The 27,705-nt window shown below is 40.1% G+C and overlaps 1 protein-coding gene across 1 annotated transcript in view; it reads left to right on the top strand.

Moving 5' to 3' along the window:
• The window catches only part of TTC13 (tetratricopeptide repeat domain 13), an 80,763-nt gene that overhangs the window by 14,128 nt on the left and 38,930 nt on the right, over window positions 1–27,705 (top strand). The window contains 8 exon segments of the mRNA XM_027531116.1: window positions 3,772–3,866; window positions 7,387–7,462; window positions 10,812–10,865; window positions 10,868–10,881; window positions 20,849–20,914; window positions 22,445–22,537; window positions 25,224–25,340; window positions 26,309–26,419. Of these exon segments, the coding sequence (XP_027386917.1) occupies window positions 3,772–3,866; window positions 7,387–7,462; window positions 10,812–10,865; window positions 10,868–10,881; window positions 20,849–20,914; window positions 22,445–22,537; window positions 25,224–25,340; window positions 26,309–26,419 (626 nt within the window).

The following is a 27,705-nucleotide window of genomic DNA, read 5'->3' as shown; positions in this document are numbered from 1 at the left end:
GCAATTACATGTGTTATACTTTAATTGCCCAGTTGGGTAAATTTGCAAAAAATATAGCCCAAGGATACTCGCTGAAACAGTATCTATATTAAGGAAATAAGAAAGGACATCTTAAGTATTCAATGTGAGGAGTGTGGTTAAATTCTATGCAATGGAATGCTGTATAGCTGTTTTAAATTATATAGATGTTTATTTGTTGAAACTGAAAAGAATCCCACAGAGTGGAGGGATTGTTAGAATACAGCCAATGTCTGTGCAGTGCTTTAGCACAGTGCTCAGTGGGTGGTAAGTTCGCAAATTGTACCTTTTTTAAAAGGTAGGAGAGAGAGGTTATAAATTAACGCATACTCAACTACTGATTAACAAGCATTACTGCTTCTTCATTCTTGTCAGCCTAAAGTCTTTCTCTGGGTCCATTACTTACCCTAGTCTGACCACTTACCTTTTAAACTCATATTTTTTAATTTTCCAGCAGCAGCTCCCTCCTAGCTAGGGTTGTCAGCCCACTGCCCCTTTGCATTTGCTTGCCATTGTCTTTTTGTATACCACTCCTCCTGCCTGGAATACTCCTCCCCTTTCTGCACCCTAGTCTGAACCCATCCAGCCTTGAAACCCCTCTGTGCTTTGTGAGACTTAACATTCCGGCTTCAGTCTGTGCTCTCCACCAGGGCTCAAGTGAGAATTCAGCTAAATTGGCTCATGTGGTTCCTTGAACATGACTGCTGAATTAGAGCACATTTAAAAAAATAATTTATTGAAGCAAAATTCACATAACAAAAAGTTAACCATTCTCTAGTGGACAAGCTCGGGGTGTTTAGTATGCTGGTTAGTGCAGTTACCCTAAGACATGTCCCATCATTCCAAGGTAAACTCCTACGGCATTCCCCTCCAAGGCACAGGCTGTGTCTGTGGATTTTCCTATTCTGGGTATTTCATATAAACGAATCATACTCTACGTGACCTTTTGTGTCGAGTTCCTTTCACTTAGGTTTTGCTTTGGAGGTTCTTACATGTTGTAATACGTATCAGGACTTCATTCATTTTTAAGGCTGAATAATATTCCGTTGTATATATGTATCCCAGTTTGTTTATCCATTATCTGTTGATGGACATTTAGGCTGTTTCCACCTTTTGGTTACTGTAAGTAGTGCTGCTATGAATATGTGCGTATGTGTACTTGTTAGAGGCCCAGTAGTCACTTTGGGGTATGCTCCTAGGAGTGCAGTAGTGGGACCAGATGGTAATTCTGTGTTTAACTTTCTGAGGAACCACCCAACTCTACAGTGATCACACCATTTTACATCCCCATCAACATTGCACAAGGATTCATTTCTCTATCTTTGTCAGCACTTGTGATCTCCCATTTTAAAAAATTGTACCTATCCCAGTGGGTGTGCAGTGGTACCTCACTGATTCGTATTCACTAATTAGTAATGATGTAGAGCATCTTTTCATGTACTCACTGCTTGTATATCTTTGGAGAGTTGCCAATTCAAGTCCTTTGCTCATTTTTAAATAGGATTGTCCTTTTTTTGTTGAATTTTACAAATTTTTTTATATTCTAGATACTAGACCCTGGGTACATATCTTTTAAAAATTTAAAATTTATGTATTTAGTTTTTCTGTTGTGCGGAGTCTTCATTTCTACACGTGGGCTTTCTCCAGTTGTGGTGAGTGGGGGCTCCTTTCTGGTTGTGATGTATGGGCTCCCGGGCAAGGGCTTCAGTGGTTGCAGTACATAAGCTCAGTGGTTGTGGCTCCCAGGCTCAACAGTGTGGGCTCAGTTGTGGCAAATGGGCTTAGTTGCCCTGTGGCCTGTGGAATCCTTCTGGACCAGGGGTAGAACCTCTGTCCCCTGCACTGGCAGGCAGATTCTTAACCTCTGGAATACTGTGAAATTTCCTTAGCACATACCTTTCAACATCAGGTCTTCCTGGCTTAACTTTGCTCTTCTCTTGGTGACTTTTTTTTAACCTCTCGTTCAGTTCCGTTCAGTTCAGTCACTCAGTCATGGCCGACTCTTTGCGACCCCATGATCCGCAGCACGCCAGGCCTCCCTGTCCATCACCAACTCCCAGAGTCCACCCAAACTCACGTCCATTGAGTTGGTGATGCCATCTAACCATCTCATCCTCTGTCATCCCCTTCTCCTCCTGCCCTCAGTCTTTCGCAGCATCAGGGTCTTTCCCAATGAGTCAGCTCTTCCCATCAGGTGGCCAAAGTATTGGAGTTTCAGCTTCAACATCAGTCCTTCCAATGAATACCCAGGACTGATCTCCTTTAGGATGGACTGGTTGGATCTCCTTGCAGTCCAAGGGACTCTCAAGAGTCTTCTCCAACACCACAGTTCAAAAGCATCAATTCTTCATGCTCAGCTTTCTTCACAGTCCAACTCTCACATCCATATATAACTACTGGAATAACCATATCCTTGACTAGACGAACCTTTGTTGGCAAAGTAATGTCTCTGCTTTTTAATATGCTATCTAGGTTGGTCATGACTTTCCTTCCAAGGAGTAAGCTTCTTTTAATTTCATGGCTGCAATCACCATCTGCAGTGATTGTGGAACCCCCAAAAATAAATTCAGCCACTGTTTCCCACTCTATTTGCCATGAAGTGATGGGACCAGATCCCATGATCTTAGTTTTCTGAATGTTGAGCTTTAAACCAACTTTTTTACTCTCCTCTTTCACTTTCATCAAGAGGCTCTTTAGTTCTTCACTTTCTGCCATAAGGGTGGTGTCATCTGCATATCTGAGGTTATTGATATTTCTCCCGGCAATCTTGGTTCCAGCTTGTGCCTTTTCCAGCCCAGTGTTTCTCATGATGTACTCTGCATATAAGTTAAATAAGCAGGGTGACAGTATACAGCCTTGACGTACCCCTTTTCCTATTTGGAACTAGTTTGTTGTTCCATGTCCAGTGCTAACCATTGCTTCCTGACCTGCATACAGGTTTCTCAAGAGGGAGGTCAGATGGTCTGGTATTCCCATCTCCTGAAGAATTTTCCACAGTTTATTGTCATCCACATAGTCAAAGGCTTACCATAGTCAATAAAACATAAATATATGTTTTTCTGGAATTCTCTTGCTTTTTCGATGATCCCACAGATGCTGGCAATTTGATCTCTGGTTCCTCTGCCTTTTCTAAAACCAGCTTGAACATCTGGAAGTTCATGGTTCACATGAAGCCTGGCTTGGAGAATTTTGAGCATTACTTTACTAGTATGTGAGATGAGTGCAATTGTGCGGTAGTTAGAACATTCTTTGGCATTGTCTTTCTTTGGGATTGGAATGAAAACTGACCTTTTCCAGTCCTGTGGCCACTGCTGAGTTTTCCAAATTTGCTGGCATATTGAGTGCAGCACTTTCACAGCATCATATTTTAGGATTTGAAATAGCTCAACTGGAATTCCATGACCTCAAGTAGCTTTGTTCTTAGTGATGCTTCCTGAGGCCCACTTGACTTCACATTCCAGGATGTCTGGCTCTAGGTAAATGCTGCTAAATAGTAGGTGTCCCATGTTAAAATCTTAACCACTGTGTGTGTTGTTGCAAGGACAATCACTGGTGGGTGTGTAAGATTCTGGGAAACTATAAAATGTTACCCACTTGTAAAGATTTTGAAAGATGGGATGCTCCTTTTAATGTTGTTTATGTTTATCATTTTTTTTTTTGTTTTGTGGATTCTTCACATTGCAGTGCATAGTTAAGTGCTTAAGAGCCATAAGTCTAAAGTGAGGAGAATAACAAGGACTGTTTGCTTTTCAGAGTCATCCTTTTTGAATTTCCATGACTCCGACTGTGAACCCAAAGGATCACCACCCTGTGACTCTCTGCTTTCCCTTAACACTGAAAAGATTCTGGTATGTATCTTTTGTGCCTCCTGTTTTGGAAACACAGTGATACTAGTTCTATAAGGCAGAGATGGCCTCTGTTTATCAACCAGGTGTTGAATTGAGTTGCATAAAATAAAGATAGGTCATCTGTTGTTTATTCACACTGAATCATTATGTCTTATGACTTGGACCTAGGACTTTTTACTTTTAAGTTCCAAGGAATAAAAAATAAATAACTTTATTTCTAGGCGCCTTATGATTTGCAGGTGTAGTATAATCTTATTTTTCTAGCCTTGCCTGTGTATCTTTTATGTCTGTTTTTTATCAGTACCAACTAAACGGTACAAGAGACCGCTCCATTCCGGAGATGAGCGCCTGGCACTGTATCCCTGTCTGTGCGTGTGTGTCCCCCTGCAGCCCAGCTGCCTCAAGGCGCAAGGGTTATTTGGTCACACTTAATTCTGTGAGGCTGTTCTCCTTGCAGTGCCCAAGGTTAACATTTTTCCTCCAGACCTTTTCCTTCAACATCCACATAGATTGTTTGCTTCTTTTGCTTCAGAATTTCCCTTTAGTATACTCTTTATTTTCCAGACAAAGCTCTGTCTTTTTATGGAAGAACTGCAGAATATGGGTAGAAATTGCAAGCTAGTGAATGGTCAACTGATTATACCTAAATCATTGCATAGCCATCAACTTGATATAGAAAAAAACATGTCCAAAACCGGAGCTGGCTAACTTGTGAAGTAGTGAGTAACCATCACTGAAGACATTTGAGTAGAAACTGGTTAATCCCCGTCTTGGAGAAGCAATTAGATTATAAGTTATTAGGGACCTTCTCACTGACTCAAATATTAGCTACTAGTTGCATTTCAGTTTAAGATGGCACTAGCTAGAAACCTATGGGAGAAAACTTATTAATCTAGGCCTTTTGTTTTCCCTAGGTTGAAAATATGGGAGTTAAACTATTCATTTATCTGTTAATTTTTCAGGTATTTATTTTGTACCTGTTTGTGCCAAGTGTTGTGCTAAATAAGTACTTAGCCAGAGAATGGTAAGCCCAATAACCTTGGCCCCAGGACTTAGGGCTCCTTTAGCTACTAATCAAATAATTATACAAATAAATATAGAAGTACAGTTGTGCAAATATATGAAGGAAAAATAAAGGGTCAGTATTCCTGAAGATATCAGGGAAACCAGGCAAGACAGCTTTCAGGATTTGAAAGATAAGCAGGGACCTGAAAGGTGGATTAAAATTAACCTACTAGCAGTGTGGGGCTTTGTGTTTAAACTACTCTGATAATAGCTGCCCACTTTGTCCACAGGAGATATCTATAGGTGTGATATTAGAAGTGGGAGAGATTCTTTTTTGATCAGGAAGATAATTTGTCCATATTACACTTTTCTTGCCCACTTCTGTTATAGAGTAAAATAAAAACACTTTAAACTCAGATCTGCTCTTCAGTATGAATATATATATATTTTAAATTCCCGTCCGCGCAGTGCGTGCCACTGTGCGGCTGTGCGCGCCCCCGCCCGGCTGTGCGCGCCCCCATCGCGGCTCCGCTGTGCGCACTTCAGTATATTCAAGAGGTTTCTTGGTAAATAATTTATTTTCATGAGATTTCATTTCTGTTTTCATCCCATCTTTTTCATGAAGGCTTGGCAAATGGTAGACCCTCATTGAATACTGGATGAAATAATAAGGTTTTTAAAGTATTAAAAAGCCTTGTTCATGGCCTGGAAAATCCCATGGATGGAGGAGTCTGGTAGGCTGTAGTCCATGGGGTCGCTAAGAGTCGGACACGACTGAGTGACTTCCCTTTCACTTTTCACTTTCATGCATTGGAGAAGGAAATTGCAACCCACTCCAGTGTTCTTGCCTGGAGAATCCCAGGGACGGGGGAGCCTGGTGGGCTGCCGTCTATGGGGTCGCACAGAGTCGGACACGACTGAAGTGACTTAGCAGCAGCAGCATAGACTGCTTTCCTTGACTCTACACAATTCATTTATTAGAGAAATGTTTTACACCTGTGTGTTTGTCTGTGAGCAGGTGGTAAGGAGGAAGGACTTGTGTCTGGTCCCGGCTGGCCGTGCATGCAGCGCTGTGCTGTCCTCACGCGTTGTCCAATCTGTTGCTTCAAAAGAAACGGAACCTGGTTCCCTTGTATGGAAGCTCCCAGCTGTGGAGCAAAGCAAGAAGGAGCTGACAGAGTTCCTCTCTAGCCATCAAGGTTTTACTGAAGAAATAAAGTGTAAATGTTCCCAAAGGAGTAGAGTTCTTTTTCATTTTGTTTGGGGTCCTGAATGGAATGAAGTCCCAAGTCCTCTGAGGTGGGATGCTTTTCTGAGCTGTATCTTCTAACTTATGTTCTAACCAGAGGTAGCTTATTCTTGGCCTGTTTTGTAGGCAAACCAAAAACCACTCTGTATCTGAACATCAGTCTGGACTTCAAGAGTATAGGGAAAATAGGTGGAAATGCCTGTTATTCTGTAGAGTCAGTGAAGCCCAAGAGATTGCGGCTAATGAGAGCCAATCATTAGCTAAAGAGCATACCCATCAGTCAGAAGAGTCACCCATGGGGAAATATTTGACTGTCATACCTGCCTGTAGGCATTGATATGGTAGATTTAAAACAAAAAAAAAAAAGAGGAATTCAAATAATTGAGATGTCACTGAGTTCTGATCCTGAAGTTTTGCCAAAAGCAACATCTTTATAGTTTCATCCTAGCTTTTCCTGTCTATATTGTGTTCAAGTTTTAATCGTATCTTAGACGAATCTGATATGAAGTTATCATTGTAATCTGTATCCTGTAGGCTAAGCATATCATACCATAGCATCGACAGTAAAACCTTCTGACAAAGTGACGGCTGTTTGCATCATGAGATATGATTTGTCTCCAGAGCACAACAGAGCCATCATTTTGTATGTTGGACCATTACTGCCTGTAAAATCACTCCACTTACTAAATTAACTCTACTTTGTTTTCCCCTAGTTTCCACTTTTACTTTAGCTGTTATGCCAAGTGTGCATATGTGTGTCTGTGTGATTTCTTGTACTGTGTCAGGCAGGATGGTTATGTTCATTGCCTGCTATGCATTGTTTTAAGCGCATCTTGCTTCTTGGTCAGGTTTTACTGGCCCTATTATGGTGTCATCCCTGTACAACCTGTGTCTCTTACTTCTAAAGAGTTCTTTACAGTTTACAAAGCAATGTTCTGTTATCAAGCCACTTTGGAGACCAGTCACTAGAATCTGATCTTTGTAATGTGATCGACGTCATTGAATAGTCTGTGGAGGGAGCTTTGAAACAGCCAGGAAGATGAATCCTCATGAAAGTAAAAAGATAGATGTTCCTGGAAATCGAAAACCACTCAGTCGGTCACAGCACAAAATGTGTCTTAAAGTACATCATTGATATGACTGAATGTCAGTGTTTTCTTGCTTCCATATAAATTAAATGTAACTTTAATTGTTTTAAATACAGGTTTCACTGTAAGTTTCTCTTCATTTAAGATAAGCTAAAATGTATGTTTGTCTTTATTTCAGAGCCAGGCCAAGTCTATTGCTGAACAAAAGAGATTCCCATTTGCTACTGATAATGACAGCACAAATGAAGAATTAGGTGAGGCTTGACTTGGGGACTTTTCTTGGGACATTTGCCTAGAATTTATGATTAGATGTAGAGTGGGTAGGCAGGGTGGTGAGGCAGAAAGGACACAGAGCCTGGCTCTGCCAGCATGAGCTGTTTGATCTTGGGTAGGGCATTCAGCCTTTGTCAGGGTTTGATGTTTATTATGTCATAAAATAAAAGGTCTGGATGGAATCAGTGTTTCTATGGAAATTAATTATGGTATGAGTTCTAACGAGCTATTAGCATCCCTTAAAAGATTATTTGTATACTGTCATCAAATATGAACAACATAGAAGTGAAAGCAGAAGAGAACCACACCTCATTTAGTCTTCTGTGTCATAACGTAGCTAGGCTTGATTAGTCTTACTCATAGGGCCAGTCAGTTATTGTTGGTCCAGACTCGTGGGTATAGAAGATTGAGCTCATTCTGATCTGCAAATGGGTCATGCTGTTTGGCTTGTTCAAGGCGTGTCTTGAAACAGCCTGGTTTCGCCAGTGTCTGATATGCTTTGGGTGTGTCTCCATCATTGCCTAATCAGCTCACACTTGAAGGAGTGGAAGCAAATTGAATATAGGACTGAAGAGTGCAGTTGGACAGATTTCACAGAAGGGTGTGCTCCTGGTAGCCCAAAGCACCTGAAGAAATTTTTCTGTCTGATTTACACATAATTATTTTTATCCTTTCTGCTGCCATATCCATTTTATGTTAAGGTTGAGCACTATTTTGAAAATATTAACCACCTTTTATTTATATTCTTTGAGTAAGCTTTGAGAATTACCCTTTAAGGCATCACAAATTTGGTCTCCTTTGTAATCCTTGAATTTGATTCAATCTTATATTCATTTATTAAATAATGAATTAAGAGTGTAAAATGTGCCAGGCCTGTCCTATGCTCTAAGAGTAATCCTAGTACATCCTGGGATAGTATAGGCTCCAAGCTGGTTTAGGATCTTCTGAACGTCAGTATTTATTTTTTTTTGGACAAATGACCTCTGTAAGCATACATGTTGCAAGGAGATGTGGAATTGCTGGTTAATAACAATTTCTGGGAGATTCCATTTATCCTAGTTTTCTCTTTATGTCTTTGAGCTCCCATAACTAAATTTAGATCCTAGTAGTAATTTTTTTGTACAAGATTTAGATTACTTTTCAATGCATATATATGTGCTAGTCATGTCCAACTCTTGTGACCCCATGAGCTGTAGCCCACTGGGCTTCTCTGTCCATGGAATTTTACAGACAAGAATACTGGAGTGGATTGCCGTTTCCTCCTCCAGGGGATCTTTCCAGCCCTGGGATCGAACCTATGTCTCTTTATGTCTCCTGCATTGGCAGGCAGATTCTTTATCACTGGGCTACCTGAGGGTTTTCTCAAAAAAAAAACATCTACTTTTAGATGGAAAGATTTGAGAGCTGCATTTGATTTTATTTGAAAGGAGTTCAACACCTTGGCCATGAATAGCAATTTAAGCAAGTTCCTAAATGTAATATTTATCTGCTAAAGCTGTATTTGTTTTTATGGGTCACATTCATTTGTTCATTCAATAGATACTCACTGATTATGAGAAAGTAGAGAGGAAATTCTGAAATTTTTAGATCTGAAAGAATGTAAGAAAATTTTCCACAGGCTTGTTAAGCAAGACCCAGAGAGAACAATTTCCCCGTGGTAACACAGCCGGTGAGTTGCAGGGTGAGAGTCTGAGCCCAAATCTTGGCTTTCTAAAGTATCTTCCTTCACTCAAAAAAAAAATAGTTTTATGTTTTAGTCCCTGTTCATCCAGTCATCAAGGGATTCACACCATCTTTCAGTCCAGCCCAGTGTGCAGTAGTTTCCATGCAGCCTTGATTTTTCTCGGGGTAGCATGTTGGTTAGGATGGTGGGTCCTAGAGCCAGGCAGCCTGCTTCCTGGTCTCACTGCGTGTTGTCTTTCAGCAGTTTAAATGCTTCACTTCCTTGTCTGCCCATGAGGATGACAGTTGTACCTAGCTCACTGCAATTAAACAGTAATTGAGTTCCAATACGTGTAAATGGTTAGGATTGTGCCTGGCACCTAGTAAGAATATAGTGCATGTTACTATTATTGTTATTGTTATTTTTACTATTAATGCTCCTGATTCCCACCAAAGAGGTCTCTGGCTAGCCCATTATCTGCTACAACTATCTGAATAGTATCCACTCCTGTTATTCTGAATATGAGTTTGACTTTAATTATCTTTTCAAAGAAATTAGGATGAAAACAGACCTCTTTTCATGTTGAAGAATGCATCCCAGAGCTCTTGTATTATTATGATGCTCAGTGTTTTGAACTTTACTTTTCTGAGGTTAGTTATAAAATCTCTTTCTGCATTTAATGTATTTACTACTTTTTACTGTCAGGGAATTTAAACTGAATGACATTAAAAGTTTCAGTTGCCCATCTTCTTGAACACTTGTGTCCTTAAACTAGAGGGTCACAATAAAGCTTTTTTTTTTTTTTTGCAAAGAAATAGATCAAATAAGATCAAATATTGAATTAAGAATGTAATTTTTCAGAAATATTTGGGGCTTTAGGGAATTAGGGCAAATATTGCAGGTGGAAATATATTCTAGAATATTAAAATTTATTGGGTTTTTTTTTTGGACAAGTGAAGTTTAGTCAAAATACTGCCATGTTTTAACAGGTTGTCCTGACTCTAACTTCAAAATACCACTGACATAAGCAGTTTGATTAAAAACTGTTATGATCTTTAGAGTATATTTTGAGTAATGTTTTGACTGTGTTTTGAATAGAAGAGCTAGGGAAAAGACTGCAACTGCATACTGCAGTGGTGTGAATTATACCTACAGTTAAGCATTGTGTTAATGCTTATATAATACTATGGTAATTGGAACCTCTCTTTTTGTTCTTAGTAGGTAATTGGCAGTAAATTGAGCACCTGCAGATATTGAGATATGTGATGCTCTTTGTTTATTTCTTCTAATGTTCATAGTAAAGTCACATTGCCATGTTATCTGGATATTATGCAGGCTTATTACTAGCTCTTTTGAAATATAGATAGGAAATACCATAAAGATTATTTGGTATTTGAAACCGAGTGATGGGCTTAGACAAAGATAATTGCTTTTTGCAGGCAGATGTTTTATAGATGGCTTTAATAATTTAAACCTAGATAGAACTAGACTGACTAGCAAATACCAAATGGCAGGAGAATTCAATTACATCTCATTAACTCTAAGTTTCCTTTAACTGCTTCTAGTCCTTGGAGCTGCCTTTTAAGATTTGGTAGAGAATTTAGTTGCCTATTTCGGTCTGAAATCCTTTATTCATTCCTTTAATGTTTCTGTCTTCTTTATCCCAGCTATTGCATATGTGCTGATTGGCAGTGGTCTCTATGATGAAGCAATAAGACATTTTCAACAATGCTTCAGGTAATTTTTCTTCTTAATCATATAATTGCAAGTTTGTAGTAATGACAAAAATATGGACTTATGTGTAACTAAATTGCTGCAATAAATCATAGATTTTAAGATTTTACAAGAAAGTAAAGGAAATCAGCCCTGACTGAGCCCTTTCTTGGTGGTGCAGGCCTCATAACATGCTCTCATTGAATCTTTGCAGCGTTACTTCATTTTAAAGGAGATCAGGCAATTTGCTTGTAGTCTCCCCACCATCAACAGGCAGAGATGAGATTCAAATGCAAGTTTCAGAAAGATAAACATTAGCTTCAGTTCATTTTACTGTCTACCTTGGTATCTCTCATGAGATGCAGACACTGGAAATTCTTGGAATTATGGATGTTTATTCTCTGTGCAGGTGCTGATCTGCATGGTTAAGTCCACTCATGGATTTGTTTCTCACCGTAAAGTATAAGACCCTTCAGTAGGAGCATTGGACCTCTGCTTACCGATGGCTGTGTTAAAGTCTGGTTCAGACCAAGTGCTTAAATACCTCAGTATAAGAGCTGCATAGGAGACCTGTAAAATGCAGCCTGACATTATTGTCCATATATCTTGGGTCATTATTTAACTGTATTCTGGTAGATGCTTGGCCATTATCCATTATCTGTTCAGGACGGTCAAGTAAGATTAGAAATACCTGAGTTCTAATCTATCTCTGCTGCTCACTAGAAAGTTATTTAACCTCCTGGATTATGGGCACAATAATAACTACCTCCAAAAACATTCTAGTTCAGTTTAAATGAAGTATCTTTAAAAAGTACTTTACTAGATGCCTGGCACATATAGTAAGTGCTCAGTTAATTTCAGCCACTCAAAGTACCATTCTGGCTTATTCGTCTGTGCTAATACAATAAGAGCCAGTAGACAGTTTAAAATTCAGCAGGCTGATTACATTTTAAAATTTCAGTTTTGAAAATTTTGCTCTTCTTTTCTCTTTTCAAACATAGAATTAATTATGTTGATAACTTAGTCTTCACTCTCAAATAATCAATAAGATGTTTTTATAGTTATTACTTTAAACTCCTTGCATCTAACCGGCTGTGTGTTTGAGTGGTCATATGGGATAATATTCTTCAGTGGAGTTTAAAGTACAATGGGTAGATTATAAAGTTTTAAAAATCATCCTTTTGTTTAGCATTGCAATATTTAAAAAGGTAAGAAAGCACTGGTTTGAAAGGGGAGCTTTGATACATTTATAAGAGCACATACCAGTTAATTTATGATAGCAACCAGGAGATAGCAGTTTGAGCTTGCAGATGTCTTACCAGTTCATTCAGCTTTTTGAAAAATATTATCTGTCTAGTTGAAGGTAACACAACAATGTTAAATAAAATAAGTAATAAAAAATTTCTTAATTCTGCCACTCTAACATTATTTAAGTTTTTTGTTTATGACCTTTTCAAAGTATGTGTTTGTTTTTTTATAGACTGAATATATATATATTATTTTGTATTACTTTTTCACTTAATTTTATAGTTTTTCAGTGTTTCTCTACAGTTATTATTTTAATGACTCTATAGTATCTCTGGTGTCCATTTATTATTGTAAAACTTCTCTTGCAGTTGTGTTCAGAAAGTAGATCAGAATTTTTCTGTTTGTGCTAAGAAAAGATATTAATATACTGAAGTTTGATATAGTATTTTCATCAGTCTACATTGGGTTGCTTTCAGCTGATAGAGTTTTCTTTGAGAATGTGTGGAGTATAAATTAGACTGCAGCTTCTGGTGATCCAGACTACTGATGGGGCAGGAGTGGCAGTCAGGGGAGCAGTAGGAAGTTCAGATGCTCCAGGCCCATGGAAGACAGGCCTGTGTCCTCATTCATAGCACGTCTTCACACGGAACTCAGTGCCTTGGCTTTCCTGCTGGTGCTCTTCCTGGTGATGTCTCTCTTCCCTTTTGTTTTGGTTCTTCCCAGCCTTTTCTGCATCATAAGACATGTGGAAAATTGTATTTTCACGACACATTGGAATAATAAGCAGGAGCAAGTTTAGAGGCATCCATATAGAGCTTGGTGAAAATCTGTCACGTTTTCTTTATGTTATATGACTGCAATAAATATATAATACAAAGATTTGATACTAAATGATAAAATTCTTTTTTAAATTTTAATAAGACTTGATCCTGCTTTTCTGGATGTAGTTTTTCTATATTAGGCTTTATGAAATTGGTGCACATAATTCCTACGAAAGAGGAATTTGATTTCTTCAAATTCTTGATAGCCAATCTCATCAAGGAACTCTACAACCAGGTGGGAGTGAATGTCCAAAGAACAGTTATTGCTACTTCTCTAACTCTTCTAACCAAAACTCTTTTTCTTATCGTGAATCAGAATTTACATGTCAGTCTCTTTAATTGTATTTTCACAGTATGACCATTCTTTAAGTGCTCTTCCTTTTCTCTCTTTGGCAAAGGTAACAATGCTTTGTCTTGCAGTAATGAAATTGGTTTTTAGCCCAGAAATACTTTTTATTTTTATTGTCCAGTATTCAGAAGAGTGATAAAGTATTTCTCCAAGCATGGAGAGTTGCCTCATTAGGACTCAGCCCAGGATCACTGGAGGATCATTTCTGTCAGTGCATTGTGTCAACTGTTAGACACCCATCTGCTCCTTGCAGGGCCTCCTACATGTGCAAAAACCCCGTGTTTTTTTTTGGCTGTGCCATGTTTTAGTTGCAGCATGTGGGATCTAGTTCCCTGACCAGGGACTGAACCCAGGTCCCCAGTGTTGGGAGCATTAACCCAGTAATCATACCTTAGCAAATCTTCAGTGATAACTATTCACAGACAAACTTTTCCAGTTTTTTTAGTTTGTTGTTGTTGTTGTTTCGCAGTGAAGTCTGGTCTGACTCTTTGCTAAACCATGGACTGTAGCCGGCCCAGCTCCTCTGTCTATGGGATTTCCCAGGCAAGAATACTGGAGTCGGTTGCCATTTCCTTTTTAGCTCGTTAACTCTTGACCAAATATTTCTCTTGGACAGACTGCAAGCTCCAGCATGAAGCAACAACGCATGGAATCAGATTCCATTCATAGAAAGCTGAAGACAAATGGCGCCATGGGTGCTGGGATTTTATTATAGTTACTGTATATATAAGATCATGTAATGTGAAATTTGGATCTATGCACGAGGACACTTATATTCCAGAATGACCTTTTGATGTTAAGCTTTTGTACCTTCTCATTGGCTTAGTTGCAGGATCAAGAAGAAACTTATGAGATATTTCTATAATCTTTGTTGTTTCAATGTGTTCATTTTAATATTTATCCAAATATGGGTTGTTTGGCACATCTTTAAAGGAAGACAGTATTCCCTGAGCATCACAGTTTCCAACTGAACACAATTGCGAGATTTATTAGCTCTGTCCATCTTGGTTGGAAACTCCTGATTTTAAAAGCTTGTCAATCGGTGTTGTCTCCATATCCATGTCTTTGTGTCCTTTCCACACGTGTTGGTGCCTCCATCGTAGTGTTCTGGAAAGCAGGAACCTCTCCTGATTTCTGTGCTGCTTCGATGCTCATGCAGGGCTGGGTGACCCAAGTACTGTGATGATGTTCAATGAGGCAGTTGACCTTTGCTGTTAGTTGTGTGACTTTGAACTCATCTGATTCTGATCTGATTGTAATGGAACTGAATTCATGAGAGAACTTTGGGTTTTTTTAACATTAGCAGAGAAAATGTAAAACATCCCTCTGCTCGTGATCTTGTAGTCTTGCTTATGTACATACGTATGTGCACCTGCCACTCACACAGAGCTCAGTCCTCCGTACATTGCTGTGCAGTGTCATTTTTTACTTCTTTGTCTTTGATCCAGTGACTTGCAGGTTTAAACAAAAAGCCAACCTTGTGGTGGAAAAATGAATATTTGTAAATTTTAAAATCACTATGTAAATAATATAATCAGTATGGTAAATTAGACATTTATGGGTTTAAAAAAATTTTTTTTTTTTTGATTTGAGACATCTAAGTGGACCTGACTCCAGTAAGCTATCTTATTATATCATGATTTTGTATTTGCATAAGGTGAATAATATTGGACAATTGAAATATTAGTTTAATTCATTTAAAATTCTGAAAATGTTATAAAGTGTAAATATTATTAAACTCATGTATTTAAAAATACTTCAAAATGATATTCTGAGCTCAATTTGTTTTTAGAAATAAACATTTTTTATTTGAAAAAATAGTTCATTGTAACATTTCATAAAGAAAGAATTGTATCTTATTGTTAACATCCAAAGCCCGTGATAAAATAATAAAGTTGTATCAATCAAAAAAAGTAATGAAACCTACCAATTAAATTTAGGAACCTGTTATACTAGACTGTATTGTGGTATGATAGCAACCGCAATAATTATATGAGGCTTCCCAGGTGGCGCTAGTGATAAAGAACCCGCCTGCCATGCAGGAGACATAAGAGATGTGGGTTAGATCCTTGGGTTGGGAAGATCCTCTGGAGGAGGGCATGCAACCCACTCCAGTATTCTTGCCTGGAGAATCCCCATGGACAGAGGAGCCTGGAGGGCTAGAGTCCATCGGGTCGCAAAGATTCAGACACGACTGAAGCAACTTAGCACACATACACAATAATTGTATATTCTTTTATGTTGTTGGAAAAGAATTCTAAAAAAAAAATAAGTTGAATAATAGAGGAAACTTGAATAACATGCATCTGTAAAGTATTTAGGTTTTGTCCATTCAATTTACAACAACGTTCTTGTCTTGAGAATCCCAGGGATGGGGGAGCCTGGTGGGCTGCCGTCTATGGGGTCGCACAGAGTCGGACACGACTGAAGCGACTTAGCAGCAGCAGCAGCAGCAAAGGATGTTTAGTTATTGTGATTGTTATCATGGGTATAGTCTAGTATTACGGGTTCCAGCTCAACGGCATACTCTCCCCTGAACCTGCCACATTCCCCCACCCACCACTGAAAAAGAATCTCTAGTCATACCTTCGTGTCACCAAGCTCAGTGAGTGGCCCCCCTCCATAGGGTTACAACATGTTTCACACATATGTGTGTCTCTTACTTCATCACAGCTCTGTCTGTATATCTCCTAAGTATCTCCTTCATCCATCTGCTGCTCCCAGCTGTGTTCAAACCATGGCCAGCCACTTTGGTCTGCCAGATGACAGATGGGGCCATCGTTTCCTGGCTTCTCTCCTCACACCCTCCACACACATGCACATGTGCACACCATACAAACATGTACTTTAAACACTCATATACTTTGCTGTTGGTTTTAGGTTAAAGATAAAAATCTTTAATATGGTTCCTACCTGCTTCTCCAACCTCAGCTTGGAGATGCCGTATTCCTTGCTTCCCTCAGAGTCTTTGCACCATCTGGTCCAGTCATTCTGGGATTCCCCCACCCCCTAAGATCTCAGTCCAGGTATTTAAGTCTTTATACATCTTATAAAGCACCATTGATCTCTCTCACACTTACTGAGGGTGTAACATTTATATTTTTGGTTCTTTGGCTGTGCTCCAAGAAAGCAAGAATCTTTTGCCATCTGTGTTGGTTTTTCTTCCTGTGGTATTTGTAGCACATGGGATGGGGCATGCTCATAGCTGGCCCTGAGTAAATATTTACTGAAAGAATGACTAACATCCATATGACATATAGTGAAACAGAGGAGAGGAGCATACCTATTTTCCAGGGGCATCTGTAAGGAGTTAGAGAAGAGGGGATGTTTGAGCTGAGACTTGGAGGATGGAAAGATTTTCCTGGGCATAGAGACAATGGGTGAGTGTTTCAGGCAGATGAGAGCATTTGCAAATTCACCCAACTTGGGAGCCCATGTTGCATCTAGGGAACTACTGCTGCTGCTAAGTCACTTCAGTTGTGTCCAACTCTGTGCCACCCCATAGATGGCAGCCCACCAGGCTCCCCCATCCCTGGGATTCTCCAGGCAAGAACACTGGAGTGGGTTGCCATTTCCTTCTCCAATGCATGAAAGTGAAAAGTGAAAGTGAAGTTGCTCAGTCATGTCTGACCCTGAGTGACCCCATGGACTGCGGAGCCTTCCAGGCTCCTCCGTCCGTGGGATTTTCCAGGCAAGAGTACTGGAGTGGGTTGTCATTGCCTTTTCCAGGGAACTACTAAGTAATGCCAATTTTTAGAGTATTAATTGGGAGTGGGGGAGTGAAAGGAGGTGAATGGTGATGTAGAAAAGTGATCAGTGATTTTTGCAAAGGCATTTAGATGTCACCTCACTGTTTTTCAAATTCTGAGGACCCTTTAGTAGGTGCTGAAATTAATTGATGAGTCAAGACTAACACTTTTTAAATGAAATATAGCTGATAAGGAAATATCAGATAACATTGTGTACAGCAAGGCTTGATGAGACTTAGTGAAACTTTTGTTTCTGATGTGTTTGTGTGTATATTTATGTATATATGTATGAATGTTCTGCGTTACAGTGTAAAATGTACTTCTTAAAGTGAAAAATGTTTGACTTTTGCTGTTGTAGGTGTTGGGAAGCCAATGAATAGTTTCAGCCAGGGAAGTGTCATGATCAGACTTAGTGTTAGTTAACTCTTAATATGGGCCTGGAGACTGGATGGGAAGAAACAGGAAGTGGTTGAGGCCATTGCAGTAGCCACATGAGAGGAAGTGGCTGCTGGATCAGGAGATGAAACTGCCAGGATTTCTTGAGAAGGTGTGTTGGCTGGGGAGATGAGGGTGACTCCCAGAGTGGCTGGTGTGGCCACAGGGTATATGAAAATGTCAGTCAAACAAGAATAACTCTATTTATTTTTAATTTTTTTCTATTGGAGGGTAATTGCTTCACGATGTTGTATTGGTTTCTGCTGTACAATATGAATCAGCCATGTGTGCTGTGCTGTGCTTGGTCACTCAGTTGTGTCCAGCTCTTTATGACCCCATGGACTGTAGCCCACCAGGCTCCTCTGTCCATGGGGATTCTCCAGGCAGGAATACTGGAGTGGGTTGCCATGCCCTCCTCCAGGGGATCTTCCCAACCCAGGCATCGAACCCACGGTTCCCGCATTGCAGGTGGGGAAGTCCAGGAATACTGGCGTGGGTAGCCTATCCCTTCTCTAGCAGATATTCCTGACCCAGGAATCAAACTGGGGCCTCCTGCATTGCAGGTGGATTCTTTACCAGCTGAGCTACCAGGGAAGCCCAAATCAGTCATAAATATACATATATCCCCTCCCTCTTGAGCCTCCCGCCCACTCCCCATCCCACCTGCAGGTCATCACAGGGCACCAAGCTGAGCTCCCTGTGCTATACGGCAGCTGCCTGCTAGCTGCCTGTTTTACACATGGTAATATAGATACGTCCGGAGAAGGCAATGGCCACCCACTCCAGTACTCTTGCCTGGAAAATCCCATGGGCGGAGGAGCCTGGTGGGCTGCCGTCTGTGGGGTCGCACAGAGTCGAACATGACTGAAGCGACTTAGCAGCAGCAGCAGTGTAGATACGTCAGTGCTACTCTCTCGATTCATCCCACCCGCTCCGTCCCCTCCTGCGTCCACACGTGCACCTTCTATGTCTTCATCTCTATTCCTGCCCCACAGAAGGTTCATCAGTACCATAACTCTTTATTAAATATACTTTTTTTTCTAATTTACCTCTTGTCATTTGTTATAAAAATTTTCTCAGTTGAGGAGAAAAGCTTCTTGGATAGTGTGTTTGGAGACACATCTGAAAGTGGGGTTTGCTTTCACCAGAGCCCGTCCTCAGCAGGCATGAGCAGCATGGGATCTCCAGCTGCCCCGCTCTGCCCAGCCTGGACGAGGTGCTGCTGTCACTGTGCTGTCTTCCGGCAGGTGCCTGTCCTAGGGAAACACGTGAAGACTGTCTTAGTTTGATTCCTCAATGGGGAGCTCTCTTTCCTGCTTTTCCTTACCCTCTGGCCCTGGATCCCACTCCCAGACTACTTGCTCTGCCTTTCTTTCAGCCAGGAAGAATATTTAAATGTTGAAGTTTTATCTCCAGGTGATAGAATTATAGGGTGCCCTTTACCTTCTTTTTTTTTTTGCTTTTCTTCATTTTCTAAATCTTCTATAATTTATAATAAGTTTTGTATTTAATTTATTTAAATACAATATTTTCAATTGATAGTAAAGTTTTCTATTACTTTCTGTAATATGTTTTACTTAACATTTTTTTTTTCCTGATTATAAACGTATGTGTGTGTTAAACAATTAAAAGGAATGCATCAGTGTATTAAGCAGAATAGGAAGATATCTAGTAATCCCACTTTCCAGAGAAGATTACCGTTAGTGTTTTGGGGAGCATTTTTCTGTGCACATATTGACCCATATAATCGTACACAAGCCTTATTTATAGGAGGTGACTGCCATTCTTCTGTCATTCTCCAGTTAGCAAATAGCGTGGGCAGCCTTTCATGTCAGATACACACATGTTGTAAATCAGAGATCCAAGACTATATGGGAGCCAGAGAAGCAAATTAAATGAGCAAAGTGAATTGATGTGCTGTAGAGGCTCATGGTGAGCTGGTGAATGCATATCCTTCTAAATAGGCATCCAGTACTTCGCTCTAGTTGGGTTTTGTTGTTGTCGTCATGTTCTCACATTCTCATGCCCAAATGTGAGTCTGTCATTGTTGGATTTTTTATTTTCCAAGAGAAGCTCGAAATCTGTAATTGTTTACTTATTTCAACTTTCAATATACCATGAGGCCCGTCTGCTGGCTGGGTTGTAACCACTGATGCCTTGTTGTGTGTTAGTCACTCAGTGGTGTCTGACTCTTTGCGGCCCCATGGGGTGTAGCCCACCAGGCTCTTCCATCCATGGGGTGTCCCAGGCAAGAATCCTGGAGTGGGTTGCCATTTCCTTCTCCAGGGATCTTCCTGACCCAGGGATTGAACCTGAGTCCCGTGCATTGCAGGCAAACTCTTTACTGTCTGATCTACCAGGGAAGCCCCAACCAGTGATGTACCAACTTACTACTTGATGTGGTGTACCTGATTCTGTTTATGGTAGCCTTTTTTGGGGGGGGCATTGTTTTTTAGTGAATAGCATCTTATCCTTTGTTTTTTTCCATTTACTTATCATTTAAGTTGATATGTCTTTTTCTACAATACTGGCAGACAGTCGCAGATTTGAAACTGATTATAGATTGGTCTGCAAGATACATCATCTGATGTAGTCCTGTTAAATTCTTCACTCAGGATCTGATAGCCAGAAGCTATGTACTCTTCTTTCTCCAATGTATAGGGAAGGGTTCAAAGAAGAGGGTAAGAGTTGCACAGGTTACCTGCTGACAAGTGGTGTTTCACTCTGCAAGTGAGGCAGTTCATACCGCTGGCCGGTGTATGGGACTTGATGGAGGGGCAGCAGACTCTGTCCTTGGGCTCGAGAGGCGTTTTATCCAGGGCACATGGGAGCAGGTTGCTAGAAAGGTTTGGTTCTTATTCTGACCTATTAGAGAATTGTATTATATTAATACCTGATAGATTGTGGAGCCAACTCATCTCTTGTTCCTCATTGAGCTGGCTGTGATGGGTTCTTTCCTTCTCAGATTATTTCATGACTATCTGAAAACAGATGAACCAGGAAGAGGCATCACCCAGTCCACTACCCCTGTCTCTGCTTCTCTGAGCACCCGTTTTCTCTCTGTGCTGTGACTGCTGGTGCTGCCAATATAGAGTTGTTGAGAGGATTACAATTTAAATAAGATGACTGTGTGAAAGAAGCTAGCACAAAGCGCAGTAATATTGGTTTTATTTTTTTAGTGTTTTAAAATGTAAATCTCTTATTCGTGTCTCATTCAAATGAGTTTTAAAAATGTAGACTCTTTTGGTCGGGGACTGTGTATTGATTGACAGGAGTGATGGCAGCATAACATAGAGCTGTCATTTGCAGCATTAACGTGCTTTAAGCAGAAACTGATTCGTTTTGTTTTGTTTATAGTTTTTGACGTGTTTCTGTTTTGGTCTGACTAGGAGGAGCCTGATCTGGTTAGTGCAATTTATGGCCGAGGGATAGCCTATGGAAAGAAGGGACTACATGTGAGTATGGAATAGTCACGCTTACCATAGTGTCTACATGGCTGGACTCAGACCAGGGTTTCCATGGAGCCCCTCCCTGCTCTCTGAGCTCTGATTGGACAGCGGTGGTAGTGTCCCAGTTCACAGATGAGACAGTGGCCACAGGGGACTTCCTCAAGGTCAAGTGGCTGGAAAGTAGAGGGCTGGCAATTTCTGCCCAGGTCTTCTGAGGTCAGTTTCACCTCACTTTCTATTCTAAAAGGACAGCCTTTGCCAGCCTAAACTTTAGTTCATGATGAACTGAACATAAGCCAAGAAAAGCACGAGACCTTGACAGAATCCCTGAGAAACACTCATCGGTGTAAGAGAGAGACTGGGTATCAACAGTTTACAGTACTTAGAACCCTTCAATTTTTAAAGGTTGAATAGAAGAACAGAAGTTTTTTTGTAAAATATTATGAAAAATAAATTATTTTAAATTTGTTATATGTTATTCTTAGATAGATATATCTTTGGAGCCTTATTTCACTTATTTCTCTGAGGAGTGTGGGAAGAAGGTTATAATAAGTATATTTTTTGGTCAAACAAAGGCACTTTGGTGTAAAAATGAAGACCTTCCTGAGATTATATAGTAAATAATGCAGTGGTCTAGGTCAGATGTCCAAATTTTCAGTCTTGAACATTATACATGAGCTTTTTTCTTTTATATTAAAAATATTCAAATGAAATTATGCTTTGAGGGAGAAATGTCACTTTGTATTTTTGTGAATTATAAAGCAATTGTCCTAATTGCCTGCTGGCATATTGCAGAAATCTTGTATAATATTGTATGCTTCTGGGACATGAGAAAGCAGACTGCACAGGAACTCAGGTTTGGAAATGATGAAGATGTTTAGGAAGGGAGCATCAGTAAGTAGCCCTACTTAGTTTCAGGGCATCAGTAAATGATCAGAGTTGCCCTAGTAAAGGTCAGAGATAAGCTGCTTCTTCCTTATTCTCATCTCTCTTCATTTTATATCTTGATGTGAAATTTGCTTATATCTTTAATGTACTTTTAATGTAAAAGTAACATCCTCATGTATTTTTGATATGAAAGTAATGTGTAAATTTTAAAGAGAACAGGCTTACCTAGGCTCCTCTAGGAGTAGGTGTATAGGCCCAGAGGGGTTTTGACTGACACTAACTTGGCTCCTCTGTTCCCACATTGCCACTGGTCAGCATCATTTTGCACACTGGTGTCCACATGCTCATCCCTTGAAATCGGCTGATGTACTGTTTAAATAGGTTAAATTGAGAAAACCTCTTGCCACCTGTGCTAGACGTAGCCAAGAATCTGTGCTAGGAAGCCAAGTCCAACGTGGGTAGGTAGACTTGAGCAAGTTAAACAATTACAGCTTATTTAACTTGGCAGATCTCTTACACAGAAGCTAAGTTCCTGTTTATTTCTAAATAAATAGTTATGTCATTACTAAATTATTAGTTTTTTCAGAAGTCTGTTCAAGCTGGCTTTGCGTAACAGTGCATCTCACACTGAGCTAATGCCTTTTCAAGGACATTAAGAACGCTGAGCTTGCTCTGTTCGAACTGAGCCGAGTAATTACCTTGGAACCAGATCGTCCAGAGGTATTTGAGCAGCGAGCAGAAGTGAGTGTGGTTTTCTTTTTCCCTCTGTTATTATTGGATTTTAAAATTTTTCAGATTTTTTTTTCCTTTTATTTTATTGCTGATAAATTTTAAGCCTCCTGTATACCTATTGTGTTTTCCTCCATAGGTACATAATGCATTTAAACAGTTGAAATTACTAGAAAACTATGGGCTGAGTGATACTCTTTCCTGATTTACCATGTTAAATCTTTGCTGATTTAACATGTATTAGTAACATTTAGTATTAAAATACAGTTATGATGTGAACCACCACTGTCCATGTTCACTGAAAAATATGACATATGTGTTTACTGTGTATATGACATACTTTATTTGGCAAAACAGTATGGCAGTGTGATCAAATGAGGTCTATTGCCTTTTGAAGCGCGCGCGTGCGTGTGTGTGTGTGCGCGCTCACTTGTATCTAATTCTTAGGAGATACACCATCTACATGGAGATGTAGACTAGGTAAGGGTGACCATAACCGGAACTTAGGACTCAAGGTGGAGACAGTTCCAGGTAATACGTGTAACAGCGGACACCACGGAGTGGGCGCTTGTTCAGGGGCAGAAAAACATGGTCTGCTGGATCCCTGGGACAGACTGGCAAGGGGACAGGCATTGGCAGTATCTGCAGAGGTCTCGCTGAGGAGGTGATGCTGGAGCTGGGTAGGAACCATGTCCTGGGGAACAAGGTGGAGAAGGGTGTTCAGGCCAGAGAAAGGACTCTGCAAGGCACCCCTTTTAATGTTTTTAAATGAAACATGTCCATTTTACCATTTTCATTAAACAATAGTAAACTATCCAAGTTTCCTATTGTATTTATTTTATTGCACATTTAACCATATTAAGAGCTGTAGAATTTATGTTAATGTTTTCAATCTGACTAGGACTTAACTTTTAATGATCTGTTCTGGTGGGATTTCGTAGCTGGACTAAAGGGACAATGACTTTTCCTCCCTCTTTTGAGGGCAAAAGCTTAACAAGCAAGGGAAGGCGAAATGTTTTAGTATTTTTAAAACTGCATTTGTGGTGTTTTTGTTCTCAAAATTATAGTGTGTTAAATTACAGTTCAGTTTCTTAAAATGAGTTTTTTTGCTTTATTGGGGATTTGGCTTTCTGAAAGAAATTCTTTCTCAAATAATGAACGAATTCATTACCTCTCGTCTGTTTTGGATTGCTACCCTAAGGGTTGAGTGACTATAATCTGTTCGCTGCTGCATGAGAGGCCTGTTGGTTTTTAGGGTGAGCACTGGGCAGCTCACTTGGTGACGCTCTGCTCCAGGGAGTGGGTGCTGGGTTCTTCCCTGCCATCACACTGATGCTCTGCTAAAATGTTACGGTAAAGCATGAATTTAATTAAGTGCACTTAGAAGACTGATTTGGCAGCTTTGAAAAATTTGTATAACTAATAAAAAGCTAATTGTATACCCAGAATGATATTGGTAATCAGAAAAGTGATTTCCAATGATCTTAAAAATATATAGTAATATCCCCCTTTTCTGGCATTGTCAGGCAATAATATCATGATATAGTGAATTTTCCAGCTAAATTACAATATACTATTTGTTTATGTCAGAAATTGTTTTATGAGAAACTTTTCACTTTTATACTTTCTGAAATTGTCTATATTTAGTGAATGTAATTTAACCTTTTTTAGTTACTCTGGTCATTATTATGCATATTGATTTTGTGCTAGGGTGCAATCATTCAGTTACGTTAATACTAATATACTAGGTTGGGATATTTTTCCTTCCAAAATATAACCCTAGACCTCTATGTTTCTTGAATTCTAAGGGCACATATTCCATCCCTTTCCTCTCTCTGAGCTGTCTCTCTTGCTACTGGTGGTGTGCCTGCCTCAATCTTCTCTCTCGCTGGTTTTTAAGTTCCTTCAGAGGAGGAAACCAGTTAGTAAAACTTGATGGAAATGACCTGTGATAAGAACAGATTTAACCCTAATTTAAGAACATTTGTTCCAGATGAATTGCTTGAGCTTGACTGCATGAATACTGGTACCCATCTTGGATTATCTTACGTCTTTGGGTGGACTTGTGCATTCTGAGCTGTCTTCTGTGTTGCCACTGTTGCCTGAACACAGCTGACTGCTGGATCAAAAGAGCGTTCAGAACAGGCCTGCAGATGTTTTTTCATTACCTTGCAGATCATAACTGATGAGTTGAGAGTTGTTCACATCAGAGGGCTTCCACAACACCTGGAATCCCAGAAATTGCCATTTAGCACTTAATACCACAGATGGCGTAGCTAGATACCATGGGGACTCCAATCTGTGTTTATCAGTTCCTCTGTTTTAATGGTTTAGAGTTAACTTTCAGATTAATTTGACATGCCAAATTTTGTTCTGTAAGGTAAATGAGAGGTTGGGGAAAAATGGTTGCACTTCAAGAAAAGCAACATCCGTTATGAGACAGAACATGAAACAGGGACAGGGCAGTTGCCATGATCGTAGTTCTTCAGCATCGCCTTGACTGGATAAGGTCGGCAGCCCCTCAGCTGTTGACTTTGAATCTCACTGCACAGTACGTGGAGTCAAGGGTTCTAGGCTGCTGAGACAGTTGCATTGTAAGTGTGGGGTGGTAAAGCAGACTTGAAAAGTCAAAAGCGTTGGCAGTTGTAGGGGCAGTCACTGGGACTTTTCTCCCCTAATTACATTTTTGGGTTTATAGATTCTGTCCCCGCTGGGACGAATTAATGAAGCAGTGAATGATCTCACTAAAGCTATTCAACTTCAGCCCTCAGCACGGCTGTACAGACATCGCGGGACCCTGTACTTCATATCAGAGGTGAATTATTTTTGCCTTGAAATGTGTCCTTTCATGATGGTAAAAATTTCAGCTCTCCTTCTACTTCAGAAAGTTACTATTTGGTAGATTTGGGTTTGGGGCTGTAGATTAATAGTTTGCGATATAAGACAATTATGAAAGCATTTTCTGTACCTGAAATTGAACTCAGTGGAGAAATATTAAGTACCAGAAACACATTTTCTTGCTTGAATTGTCAGCAGTAACTAATTCTGGGCTAGGGGAAAAAAGAAAGAGTGGGAAACAGAAAAAGAGAAATTTGGTTTACAGATTATACCTTAACTTTTCTTGGAAATGTCAGCATAGAGAAGCAGGTGTGCATGTTATCAATGTGATCATTAAACTTAAGGGTTTGAATTTCTTTGGGTATCACAGCCCGAGAATCATCACCTGAACTAATGTGGCTTCCTAGACTGTAGCTTCTCAACCTAGCAAGATTACCTTTTATCATGAGTGGTATTTATAATTGCCATAGCTATTTTTGTTGGTTTACAGTCATTTCAATAATAATTTTCTATTGCAAAAGGAAATAGATTTAAAAAAACCTCAGTATAACACATTTTAAGGTTGATCTATATCATAATTATTTTAGACATCAAAATAATGGAATTATTTTGTAATAATACTAATTTGTAAAGTATCTATAGCAGATTATGACTTTAATAGTATTTAAAATAATATTCTTTTGTGGTTGAGACAGTATGCTTAAATTAGACCTTTGTGAGTTTCTCTCATCAATTAAAATCAGCTCTTTCAACAGTGTAAGCATGCTTCTAATATTTGTAGTCATGAAATGTTTCCTTTAAAGCCAGAAAGGAAAAAAAAAAAATAAAGCCAGAAAGGGCACAGAATAAATTGGGAATTTTTTTTTTCCTCTATCAATCAAAAGTAGGACATGTCCAATATCTAACGAATACTACTTTATTTTTTTTTCGTTCTCCTTTTTGTAGGACTATGCAACAGCCCATGAAGACTTTCAGCAGTCCTTAGAACTGAACAAAAACCAGCCCATAGCTATGCTATACAAAGGTTTAACTTTCTTTCACAGAGGACTTCTGAAGGTGAAAGTGCTGTGCGATACGTGTACCTGCAGGGATGCTAGATCTCCCCCGTGGAGGGAGGGACTGAGCGGGGTTTAGTCTGGCAGGTTTTGAAATGACATTTCACATGTCCAGTTGGTTTATTTTAGAAAGTAGTTTGAATCAACAAATTCATTGAGCTCCTACTGTCTGATACGTACTTGGAGGAAGGTGCGAAAGGGAGAGGATGAAAGGTTATAAGGGAGGAATAATGCTTTACGCTTAGGACAGATGCAGTTTACAAAGCCTTTCTCCACATATGATTTATCACGTGGTGAATAAACCAAAGAAAGTAATATCAGCAGCGTGCTTTGGAAGCCATGGTGAGAAGCTCTCATTTGAACTCAGGAGTTAGGAAGGTCCAGAGAATAAGTGGACATCATCTTGACTCGGAAAGCAGAGCATGGTTGGGAAGGACTCTGAGGCTGAGAGGAAGGTGTGAGTAATGACCTGGGAGACACACCCACGCTTGGGAAGGGAGTCCTGGAAGGTCAAGAGCACTCTGCTGAGCATTTTGACTTTAGCTGGTAGGCCCGGAGGAGCTCTAAAGTCTAGATTTAGGGGAAATAGAGAGTTGAGATTCAATCTGTACTAAGGAAATGGTTGCTGATGTGGCGGTGGCTGAAGAGGGTAAGGATAGGGGCTGACCAGGAGATGCTGCCTCATTCAGGTCAGGAGTGGTCAGATGGCCTGGGGGGGCTCTGGGGGCTGCAGGAGGGGTCCCCGCACTGTTGCTTGAAGACTCTGTCAGGAGGAGGGGTCGAGGGACAAAGGAGATGCTCTGTCTTAGCTGAGTGGGGCTGAAAGTCACCACCAGCTGCCCACCCCTCCTCTGCTGGGACTCTGCCTTCTCCAAGCCTGTTCCAGGAGCCTCTCCTGCAGTAGCTTCACTTTTGCCAGGGCGAGGGGCAGAAACACAGCTGAGGGTGGAGCTCTGGCTCTCACCCCAGGCCTGGCACGTTCAAACTGCCTGATTGAAGACAGGCTGGCCTGAGAGCCACAGACAGTCCACCCGGCTAGGTGAAGACACTCATTCTGACCAGGAGGCGGAGAATTCAGAGTAGGTTGCACTTAACCTGAACTTTGGAAGGTGGGAAGAGCTTCAGTAGCACGTAGCAGAGAAGAATACATGGATGTTATCATTGAAAATAACTCTGAGGATCTGATATACACATAAACACACTCACTTGGAGGATGGGGAGAAGGTTTACCTTTTAAAAGGCCACGAGTTATAAATCCTCCATGTTACAGATGGTGCCTGTCACATA

The sequence above is a fragment of the Bos indicus x Bos taurus genome, chromosome 28 (genome assembly GCF_003369695.1).
Source record: "Bos indicus x Bos taurus breed Angus x Brahman F1 hybrid chromosome 28, Bos_hybrid_MaternalHap_v2.0, whole genome shotgun sequence".
Classification (NCBI taxonomy): Eukaryota; Metazoa; Chordata; class Mammalia; order Artiodactyla; family Bovidae; genus Bos; species Bos indicus x Bos taurus.
This window is presented reverse-complemented; position numbering and strand designations above follow the sequence as displayed.